At 41.3% G+C, this 12109-nt stretch overlaps 1 protein-coding gene across 2 annotated transcripts in view; it reads right to left on the reverse strand.

Moving 5' to 3' along the window:
- Positions 1 to 754: 754 nt before the first annotated feature.
- Epha4 (EPH receptor A4) overlaps positions 755 to 12109 on the reverse strand; it is a 141048-nt gene continuing 129693 nt past the window's right edge. Inside the window, exons 12-17 of one of the 2 annotated variants that reach the window (XM_021155750.1) lie at positions 11153 to 11214; positions 10492 to 10701; positions 8388 to 8537; positions 4932 to 5125; positions 2357 to 2512; positions 755 to 1467 (exon numbers count right to left, since the gene is read on the reverse strand). In XM_021155750.1, coding sequence (XP_021011409.1) covers positions 1353 to 1467; positions 2357 to 2512; positions 4932 to 5125; positions 8388 to 8537; positions 10492 to 10701; positions 11153 to 11214 — 887 coding nt within the window. In that variant the 3' untranslated portion in view covers positions 755 to 1352. Of the gene's footprint in view, positions 1468 to 2327; positions 2513 to 4931; positions 5126 to 8387; positions 8538 to 10491; positions 10702 to 11152; positions 11215 to 12109 lie in introns of both variants that reach the window. The other variant, XM_021155831.2, reaches the window with a different exon arrangement.

The following is a 12109-nucleotide window of genomic DNA, read 5'->3' on the forward strand; positions in this document are numbered from 1 at the left end:
CACACACACATGCACACACACACACACACACACACACACTCCAAAAATTAATGTACCCCCAAATTTCCACAGCTTAAAACCTTTTTTTTTTGTAAATCAAAATAAGAGAGAGAAAGAGAGAAAGAAAGAGAGAGAGAGAGAGAGAGAGAGCAGATCCCCACCCATATTTGTCAACTCTAGCATGGAAAAAAAAATCAAGAATTCCTAGACTTCAGCAAAAGCAGAGATAAAACAAAACTTGTTGGAGTACTTTAAAAAATATATCCCTTGGGAAGAGAAAAGCTTTTTACAACTAATATTGTAAGAAAAGTTTTTACTAAACTGTCATAATTTGACAGCAAATTTAGTATTCCTTACTCTATAAGAAATAGCTTTCAGGGAAAAAATTAGAGAGAAAGAGAGAGAGGGAGGAAGAGAGGGAGAGGGAGAGAGAGAGGGAGAGGGAGAGACAGAGACAGAGACAGAGACAGAGAGAGAGAGAGAGATTTGCCAGAAAGTCATTGCTCATTCTTTCAACTTACCTTGTAAATTTGGGAGTTGCCTCTTTGAAGGTGTGTGTGTGTGTGTGTGTGTGTGAAAATTCTCCATTCAGGATTGTCTCAGCCCACTATCCATAAGGTAGTTATGAGAAGTTTGTAGCATTCTCAAAGAAGACTTTATATGGCACAGCCTCAGCCCCAAAGAGACCTCATTTGTCCAGTTAGGGTTAATAGGGCTTGGGAGTTTTCATGTTTTAAAAATCCATTTTCTTTTCTTTCTAGCCCCTCCATGTCATAAAAATCCACCAGGTGTCCTGGGCACTGAAGAGGCAGCATGAATGGGCCAAGTGGCTTTCACCTGGATTTTCTTCTGTGGTATAAACCGAGCCCTGAAAGCCACCATTGAGTCCTTTCACAGTGCTTCTGGGCACAGCCGGTCTTCTTTCTGGTAAGGAGTGATGACTGTTATTAATGCCACAGATGAAATCCTTCCCTTGAAATTCCAGACAGAGAAAGGATTAGGGTGACTTGAAAAGCCACGTATCTGACGGGAAATACAGCATCGAAACTCAGAGGCAGAGTTTTATTTATATAATAAGTACATGTATTTTACACACCAGCGATGGACAGAGTTCTTCTGAGAAATTACTGGCTCCGGGTTTAATTCTGATGATCAAGGTCATTCATTATAAGCCCCATGGTTTCAGCAATCTCTTACACCAAGCAATGCTGCAGATATTTTTGTTTTTTGTTTGTTTGTTTGTTTTCCTTTAATTTCAGAGGGCGAAGACAAAGTAAAAAAAGTGCAGTTCTTAATTAAAGTGCATGGATGAGGTAAACTATTCGAGAGTTTTGAGTCTATTCGGTACTGGCTCAGACAGGAACCATCCTGCCATGCATCTGCTGCATCTGGGTTCGCATTGCCTGGACGCTGCTCAAAATCTTATTCTGGTGCGTGATGGCGGTGATGCCAATTCTCGCCAGGTCGCTGCAGGTGGGGCCGAGAGAAGGGGAGAGAAAGTCATGAGGGGTACGGAGAACCTCCTCCTCAAGGTTTCATGCAGACACACATTTGAATCAGCCACAATTAGTACAGTACAAGGCAGGTGTATACATGTCTCATTCAGACATCCAATACAACAATGCAGGTACTATACAAAGGTCGTGTAAAATTATACTCAACCAAAATGAGAGGCATTCCATGTAGTGGTTTTGGCTTAATGTTGTTTGTATTGTAATGTTAATTTGGGTCCTCCCCCCCCCCCAATTGTTTACAGGAGTACACACATATGCACATAACACACTGAGGGAACCAGTCCCCAGTTGGTTCTGATTGGTTAATAAAGATACCGGCAGCCAATGGCTGGACAGGGCAGACAGAGGCTGAGGTATTTAGGATTCCTGGGCTTGGGACAGGAGGGGATTGAGAAAGAGATCCGCCTCCCTGAGAGAGAGTGGTCCAGAGCACCACCCAGTTGAGCACCCTTTGGGCCCAGAACAGCCAAGATAAAACACAAAATTTAGTAAGTTGTAACTCAGAATTATCAGTGAGAGGTAGATTCTCTCAGTAGTGGAGGTCAGGCAATAGCCCAGCTATTATGCTGATTAAGACATATCAAAATATAAAGGCTATCTATGTGCCTGTCTTTCGTTCAGGAATGTTAAACATTGAGCCCAGTAGTGAACCTGCCGCTGAGGTTTATTTATTAATTTTTAATACAACAATTCCAGATTTCTTTTCTTCTCTCTCTCTCTCTCTCTCTCTCTCTCTCTCTCTTAATATAATGAGTAGGGAATGATTATGAAGCTCAAAGCACAACAGGCAAATACTATGAAATCTCGATTTACCCTTTGGTGTTACATCGCTGAGTACTTACTCCTGGCTCATGTGAACCACAGCTTCTAGTGTCGTGTACCCGGCGGCGGTGAAGTTGTCCTTATACCGGTCCATTTTGATGGCCTGCAGCCAGTCGCCCACTGATACTACAGCAGAGAATTCAGGGGAGCTGGGGTCTAACAAGGCTGTGTTTGGTCTGAAAAGAGAATGAGAATGTATAAAACAGCTAGAAATCAGATTGCATAGGACAGACAGGCCAGGGAACAGAGGGCCAAACTTTTAAATGGAATAGCTGTCATTCAAAATTAACACATGCTTTTTTTTTTTTTTTAGTCTTCACAGCCCTCACTTTAGATGTGCAACTCAGGGAACTGAGACTCATAGCAGGTCCCTGATCATCCTAACTTGGTAGAGAATGAGGGAGGTAGAGAAAGACTGTCCCTGTACAGTCTTTGGAGAAAGAATCCATTTTCCATCAGAATTGTATACCACAGACGTTAGTTTAGCAACCATGGACAACTCAGTGAATCAAAGGGAGGAAACTTGGGAGTTTGCCAGCTGCCAGGTGTGATGGAAGCTGAGAGAGCAGAGAGTTCCGGTCCAGCATGCTCTTAGTTAGCTAGGTGTGCGAGACATGCTCTGTGTGCCTCCCTGTCACAAAGCCAGGACAGGGGGTGGTAATCCTTTCTTGAAGCAACCTAGGCCTGACCAGCACATGCAAAGACCAGGGGGTGGAAAAATGGCACTGTGATTGCTCTATGGATTTGGGCATAAGCTCCTCAAATTCCTCTGCTAATTATTCCAATAAAGTCAAAGCACTTCTTAACTTAGTTATTAATTTGTTCATTCTTAAGCCAGGAATTTACTGTCAGATCAATAGTGACTGGTCTCAGGCATTCTGCCTTTCCTCATGACGGAGCTCCAGGAAGAATCTCCCATCCATCAAAGTCTTTAGGAGACTTAGAGTCATCATCATCTCTCTACTGAATGGCCACAGGCTAGCCCTTCAGAGAGACATTTTATAACATATCTATTGTAATTTCCTGCACAGAAAAATGGTGTTCTTAAACTTCCCTTTCCCCTTAAAACCATAGAAATTCTGTGTCTGATTTTAACATTTTAGCCTGAATCTATGATTGTGCACATTTCGGTTGGAATAATGTCCTCAAATTAGAACAACATCTTTTTTTCTTATTAAAAAAAAAAAAAAAAACCAAAAGAAAGTTATTGTGATGTCTTGATTTGTTTTTTTATACAGAATCAATCCAATCCTTGAAAAGCTTTCATTTTTGATCTAAATTATTTTCATTTGTATTATCTTCCTTTTACATAAATACTTTGACAAAAACTAATTTTACAGCAATCAGTTTTGTGTTTCAATAACTTGTCTCTCTGACCTTCCTCTTGTATCTGTCAGTTCAGTTGTCTCTGAGTGAGATTCAGCAACTGTTTACAAGGTCGAATTCTCCTAATTTTGAGTTAATAACATTACCACATAGAATTTTATATCTGTCATTAAGTTGGGGGGGGGGAGGGAGGTAGCGACACAGCATTTGTTGTTAAACAAAAGCCAAATCATTTATTAGTAATTTCAGCCTACGCATGTCATGAACAGGGTTCCAACTGACTGACAAGGTCAGAAAACCTCAAGGTGAAGCTATCTCCCCTGGGTGTCAGTTAGTCACTGCCCGGCTTGTTCTGAAGTCTCCGTTCTCTTTGGAGAACAGCACAGTTGCCTAATTTTGTGCTAAGTCATGTCCTGTATTCTATTATATCCTATTATCATCAATAATGACAGGCATTATTTAAGTACTATTATCAAGAAAAAGTTCAAAACTGAAAAAAAATATATGCTGTGACTCAACCTGCTCTATGCCTTGGTATAAGACAGGCATTTTGCAGTACTAGTGGCTGAAGAACTTTTCATATCGATTTAAATGCTAAGAGAAGTGCCAAATACCAAAAAAAACCAACCAAACAAACAAACAAATAAAAACCTTAAAAATATCTCTGCCTTGCTTCTCCCCACAAAAGGACACAGATGAAGGCAAGAAAGTAGAGAAGATTCACCCTGGGAACTGAAAAAACTGTTAGACCTGGAAAGAAGGCTTGGGGGCCATTTTAATCTTTCCGAGAATAGGACAGAAAGATAACCTCCACATGTTAGAAGATGTCCTTCTTCAAATAATAAAATTATCCACAGTCCCAGCTAAGATGTAGAGTTTAGCCACATTTAGTGTTATTCCAGAGATTGATGCTCACTCAGAGCAAGCCCAAGTCTTATCATTTTTGACCTAACAGTCTAACCAACAGGCCTTTCTACCCTGATCTATACCAGATGAGTCTTGTGTCTAGGTGTTGTCCTGAATCTGTTGACAGGAAATCCCATTCTCTAAAGGAAACTTCCTGGCGAGCCATGGCTCTGGAACCTTTACTTTTTTTTTTTTTCATAGACCAATCAGCTTCTTCAGGCTCAAAGTAATTGAAGAAGTCACCGAGGTTGCAGAGCTCAGAGGTAGCCTGTGACTTTGCAAGGCAGGAATCAGGATGCACTGCTCTTGCCTGTCACAAATGATGCGGTCCCTCATACATCATTACTAGTAAACATGGCAAACCTGGAACTCTCCGACCCTGTCCTCTTCAGGCTGTTGGGATTGCGGATGAGTTTGTCCAGCATGTTGACGATCTGCCCAAATTTAGGCCTGTCGCTTCTCTCTTTCTGCCAGCAGTCCAGCATTAACTGATGGAGGGCAATGGGGCAGTCCATTGGAGGGGGTAGCCGGTACCCTTCCTCGATGGCTTTGATCACCTAGAGAAGACAAAAGGACACTGTGGTGAGCTGCCAGCAGGCTAAGCGTGGGCACAGCTCCAACTCCTTTACAGAAGCCAAAGCTAGGTATTGCTGGCAACAGGGGAGAAAAGCCAGCTGTTAAATGGAAGTGATGCCAATCTGAAACTCGAATGAAAGATGCATTGATATTCCAAAGTGATTAGGACCCAATTAGGTCACAGCATGGTGTCGGAGCTCTGGTGACAGCCCTCCAACATCACAGGGTCCTGTCTGCACTCCACCATTCAGCTTCGGCACATCTGCACACTCCAGTGAAAGCCACCAGTGCCAGGCATCCTTGAGGAAGTAATTCCAAATTGGAAGTCCCTATGCATCATTTCAGCCCTGTGTAACCTCACTCAGTAGCTACTGTATCAGCATCAGTGCCTGCTTCTAGACACCTAGTCATTTTCTCTATAGGAGATCTACACTCTTTTGCATCAACTGGGTCTGTCTTGGCCACAGTCCTCTGCTGATGAACTCTATTCAAAGGGTTAATAAGTCAATTCTTGAAAATATATTAGAATCCATTCATATTATAAGGCAGATCCTGTGCATTAAAGGAAATTTCACTGGTAGGTGTTTATTGTCTTATTGTTCAAGGCCATTTGGTGTCGTTTGTCTTCCTGCTTAATTAGATACAGGAACCATTCTTCTCTTCTAATTTAGTCCTTCTCATGTGTCTTCAGACAGGACATTGGTTCTCTTTCCTCCAGTCCCCACCCCCATCCCTGTTGTTTTCTGAGATAGGATCTAACAATGTAGTTCAGTTTGCTGGACTCCCAATGTACCTCCTCCTGCCTCTGCCACCATGCTTGGCTCATACTACCCTCACATTGACTTTTTCTATAATTCCCTCCCCACTGGGACCCAAATCCAGTTTGGCAGGAAAGACTCCGGCCAACTTTAGGAGGGGAACTCTTCACACAGAGTCTCAGGCATAATAAGCCTTGTTAATGAGCAGCCTCAGATATTGGAAGCAGTTTTGTTTGATACCTTAAGCCTTTTTATTTGTCATTTTCTTTTTCTTTGCCCCTCCCCAAATGATCGCTGCCCAGAATTCAAAGTACTGTGGCCATCCCATAACCACACTGGATCTGTCCCTCAAGGGGCTATTGACTGTTGAGAAAACTGGCCAGGGCAGAAAACAGTCAGTTTGAGTAGATCTCAATTCTAGGCATAAATTTGACAGCTGTCTTTTCAGCCAGCACATGGCTTCAGTCTAGGAATCATCTTTTGATGGAGGACCACTTCCCCAGGTATTTTTCAATATCTTACTGTATCCGAATTATGTGCTTCTCCTTCCTAAAGAGATGTTTCTGCTCTACCTCCTGTAAGGTCTTTGTATTTAATTTTAATTTTGGCAAGTACATTAGGTCAGTTCGAGCCTCTTATTCCTTTTATCTTTCCAAATACATGGTATTGACTTTGGAGTTGATGAAAGCATTCTCCGTTGATGAGGATGCAGAGAGCACTGGGCTGATGCCTGGAGAACTCACACTGATGAGCATGCACTCTCTCAGGTTCCTTACCCACGCATGGCCAGCTGGAAAGATGGCTTTTAGGTTAACAAAGCATGTTTTTCAGCTCACTGCTGAGTTTCTTGGGTGGGGAAACCATTTCTTTCTTTAAAAAAAAAAATTACTAAGTTTTGTGTGTTTTCCCTGGTTCTGTCATTGCATTTGTTATTGCCCAGTGACATCATTTACATTTCCTAACGATTCCCCAAATCCAGACAGACAATATATGAATGATATTATCAGTATTATGTGTGAGCAAGAAACAGCCACAAAGCCACTCAAATGCAAAGTATTGCTCTACAGAAATAAAGAAACTGTCAAAATTATTAAATCTGAGAATAGGTAGGGCAGCAGTATTGTTTGCTTTCATAGACACACATTTATCTGGGACTCTCAATTGAAATAAAGGAAGGTGAATGACAAACAACTCAGTATGTGAAGTCATGTTCACCGTGCTCCCTCTGAGGGACTGAATCCAAACACTGGTGAAAGAGAATTATTGAAGACATCGATAAGCGATAATCCCTTTACACCATGGACTCCACAGCATTCACCCCACACACCACCCAGTCTTTATCCATCTCGTATTGGCCCATCATTCTAGCTGTCATCTTCCATCCTGTCCACTTTGGATCCTCTTTTATGAATGGTAGATGCACAATGCCAGCGCTACAACTCTTTTTTAAACTGGGTAGGCACAGTAGATAAATCCCCGCTCGGCCACTTACATGTGTACACAAGGCCTCCCGATTGTTCTGATCCACCTTCTGCTTGTTGGAACCTGTGGTTCTAGTCAAGTCATTTGGCCTTTTAACTGTGTGGGGTTTGTAATTTCCTATTGTGTTAGGGAGATGAGGCAAATGCACAGACACCGTTCCATGTCAGAATCAAGTTTTACAAGAAAAGCTTTCCAAAATATACTTTTAAGGGCTCAGCTTGCTCAGTTTACAGCAGAGCATGACACTCTCAAAGCATCATTTTCATTGATAAGTTAAATATAACATTGTAAACTCTCTTCTATAATGCCCTACCATGAGTAAATAGTAGCAGAGTTTGAAAGGTATGGGGGGTTGGGGGTCACTTCATTTCTAATCCTAAAAATTTTTACCAGAATTAACTAAGTCATGTTGTAGGAAATCCCTGATCTGGGCCTCACTGTGTTGTGCATTTGTTTTTCCCTTCCTCACTGGAGATGTCTGTAATTAAATTCTATTAGCCTGGAATCTTATTAGTGTCATTATTGAATGCGTCTCTGAAATTGCATGCATCGTAGATACTCCCTCCCGTAGATACTAGTCCAGATGGTACATTTAAAGGGATGTGCAGAATTTACAAAGGGTCATTTAGTGAAGCTTTATTTAAGAGTCCTTGAGGGCCAAGGTCTAATTACAACTATAGCAGCTTTAAAATATTCACTAGGTTTCTTTCAACAAAAAACTTTTGTGTCGATTTTACCACATGTGAAATAGGTTTCCTTACAAACTTCACATTGTTTATTTATCTATAAATTCACAAATCTACTTCTTCCCCTACACGAAACATTGGAAATAATTTAATTTTGGTCTTGAAATCAAGTCACTGATGGGTTATAATGTGGAGTGAGGTTATTAGGTATATTTACTTATATTAAGAACATTGACTTTAATGTATTATTTCAAACCCAATGCTTACTTAACCATAGGGTAATATACAACTTCCTGAAGCTCAGGGTAAAAACTCACATCTTGATTGGACATATCCCAGTACGGTCTCTCTCCATATGACATCACTTCCCACATAACGATTCCGTAGCTCCAGACATCACTGGCTGAGGTAAATTTACGATACGCAATTGCTTCTGGCGCAGTCCACCGGATAGGAATCTTGCCACCCTGTGAAACATGTCAGCGATCAGAAATTTCCTCACTTTCAAACCGATGTGCCGGCCAGTTTTGTTTCTGAATGCAGGGACTACTTGATAGAGAGAGGACAGCATTCCTGAGGTAGCTCTCGGTAACAACAGACTTGTTTATTCCAGCTGAAGCCTTTTAGGTTGAGACAGATCTCTGTACGTGTTTGCTAACCACAGGGAAGTCAATGAGTAATCTGTCTAATTATCCTGAGTGCTGCTTAGGGCAGTATTATAGAGAGGAAATCCCAGGTTTTACATAAATACATCTGTTATTTGGGGCATATCAAAGGATATATAGCTTATGTTTGTTTTGCCTTCTTACTGCCTTTCTCTCATGCAGCCTTGCGGAAGGCTGTGCTTGACACTGACAGAAAATATGGAACAAGAACAAGGAAGAATGCAAATATGGACATTTTCTATCCACCATACTGTTGCCCTAGTCTTAGGTAGCATGGCAAACATGACTCAATATAATCTAACAGGCAATAGGCCCTTGGAAAATGTCAGTATGTTTTTTATGAGGGAAAGTCTACTTTTTAACTAAATTATTTTTCAAAAATTTAAAAATCACAGAAAATGATTCACTAAGAAATCATCACCCAGACAAAGAGGAAATGTTTTCCAAAAACAAAGCTAAACTACACTAAACACCTTGAATGTTTCTTGCTTGATCACACTTCTCTACTTGATCACACTTCTCTACTTGATCACACTTCTCTACTTGATCACACTTCTCTACTTGATCACACTTTTCTACTTGATTCTTCTTGTAAAAGTTTGGTTTTTTGTTTCTTTTTTTTCCCAGTTGAGTTTCAAATTTCCTAATGTTCTGTCTAGAGAAAGGATCTTGAATTTAGGTCCACACATGGTTCCATCAGTTTAGGATTTGCCTTATAAATCACTTGGAATTACTTTCCTGTTCTGTGGTTCACTATGAAAACCCAGCCTACTGTGTCCACATCCCTTATTTATGGATGGGCTCATTTGCGTCCCTCACATATTTTGCTAAGGGAATTACCTATGTATATATATCCTTCTAGAAGCCTCTGTAACTTTTCTTCTCTTCCAATATTGAAAATGGCAATTAAAAAAAAAATCTCTCGAGCTGGGCATAGATACCCTCCTCAGGATTGAGAGAAGAAGATCTGTATGCAGATAGGAATTACTTGAGGGTGGGGCCTTTATTCCTTTCCAATGTACTTTTCTGATGGTTAGGCTAAGACAGCACACATTCTGTCCCTACCCTGAGCATTCCTTCCTGATCTAGTTCCTAGATCCTGATCTATCACTGCTAAAGTGAAAGCCATCAGATATTGGGAAATGCTCTATACGTTCTGCACATACATTCGCAAATTCACTAGCCAATGAGTAGAAATATTGATTTGGCTTATCTAGAGCAAGAAATTTTGAATGGAAAAGAACCAAGTAGAAAGCTCAGAAAGGAAAAGGAGTATAGAAGGGAGATGGGGGGAAAAAATCAGAAAATCAAGACAACTCTAGCATTACATCGATATATATTTGATACACACACACACATACACAATAAGTCATCCAGCCTCCTGATTTTCATAATAGTGTATCATTTGTTGAGTAAATTTGCCCTTGACTCTGGCTTCTGATTTGGCTCAATTTTAAAGATACCCTCTCATTGTTCATGAACACTTTGCCCAAGAAAATTCAGAGGAAAGAGAATTCATTTTGCTTGTAATTTGTGACTCTATAAAATGGTCACCCATTAGAGTTGGCTTCAAATCCTCTTTTATTTTTTTTAAAGTCATGCTTTTAAAAAAAATGAATGCAGAAATATGGAGAGGGCCTGAAGGATAAGTAAACTTAAAGAAAAAAAAATAGGAAGAGTTCCAAGCTCAAGATGACAAGAGAAGATCAGTTTCATGTGAGTGCATGCCATGCCAGAGGTGGTGAACAGTCCTTACCCTGGTAGTGTAGGCTGCTTCGGGGTCATCCTCGAGCACCCTGGACATGCCAAAGTCAGACACCTTGCAGACCAAGTTGCTGTTTACCAGGATGTTCCTGGCAGCCAGGTCTCGATGCACATAGCTCATATCAGATAAGTACTTCATCCCCGAGCCAATGCCCCGGAGCATGCCCACCAGCTGAATGACTGTAAAGCGGCCATCATTCTTCTGCAGAGGAAGAGAGTGGGACCGGTCCCATTAACATCAGGGCAAATCAATTACCACCAAGCAGTTATTCCTAGACTCTTTTTGAATATCTGTATCCGGCGGGCCATGAAACTCAGCATTATTTCCGGGCCTTTCTGAGCAAAGTCACTAATCCAACAAGTAAGAGTGTACTCAAGGAGCTGGGTTGGCTTCCTGTGATAGATGGAAATTGTCCAAGTGCAATGAATCCATGGCTCAAAGAGCGCTCCGGTGTGAGAATAAATCAAATTCTACCTTCATTGCCCATGGATTATTCAATAGCCTTAAGAATCACACCAGATTCCATGTCTCCTCTTCCTGAACTCTACGGAACAAATCTCACGAATGCAATGGAACAGAGCGTATACAAGGAATCTGCTCGTGACTGACTGGTTACTAGTATTCCCTGGCTTCATAGAAAATAGACACGTACCCTGAGGAAAGCATCCAAGGAGCCGTTCTCCATGTACTCCGTTATGATCATTACCGGTTTACCTAGAGTTTCCAAGAGAAAAACAAAAACTCTCCGTGAGCAGTGCTGTTAATGAGATAAAAATGGGCCGCGCGGAATTTTACTGCCAAGACACCTGTCTTGTGCGATCTAATTTAATTAAAACAAGCCAAGCTTCTGCCTCAGCTGTGGGGAGCGAGGAATGAAATATTCAAAGGACACATAGGCTTACATTCCATCTGGAAGGTTTAACCCTTCGGATGGCTTGCTGACAGGGTCCTTAACAAAAGTGGCCTCTGGTATCCAGGGATCACATGAATGGATAATTGCTCTCTTAAACAACGGGGGAGGGGGGAGATGATAAATGGGCAGGCCTGTTGAAAAGCAGGGCGGGGGGGGGGGGGGGGGGGGTTAGAATAATTCATTGATTTTTATCCCCAGAAGAGCTACTCAAGTGATGCTAAAGTCTGTGGACAGGGAAAGCTTCTTCTTTAGAGAAAGTCAAGTTTTGTAGTGCTGCAGTTATACTGAATACTTCATTATTCACGAAACCTGAAGCACACACCATATAGAATCCTGCTCCCTTCTCTCGCTCTTGTCCTGGGCTCTGTGATTTCCCGTAAGTTCTCACATCACACATCTGTTCTATGTGCTTCCTTTAACAACTTATAAGACAAACAAATCCTTTTTGGAGAGTTAGTTTGTTTCCATTTTTTTCCCCTCCCTCTGGAGACAACATGAAGTTGGAGCGATAGGGAGGTGTGGAGGAGGGACAGAAGAATATGAGCAAATAGATTGTATATATTTTAATAAATAAATAAAATCTTAAAACTAAATAAAGTTATTTGTGAAGACAAATAACTTCATCTGAGACAGGAGCTTGAATCCATTGTTTGAGCAAAAGAGTCGGGAGGTCTATTGGGACTTGTGGGAAAATCA

Source organism: Mus caroli, chromosome 1 (genome assembly GCF_900094665.2).
Source record: "Mus caroli chromosome 1, CAROLI_EIJ_v1.1, whole genome shotgun sequence".
In the NCBI taxonomy this organism is placed as follows: Eukaryota; Metazoa; Chordata; class Mammalia; order Rodentia; family Muridae; genus Mus; species Mus caroli.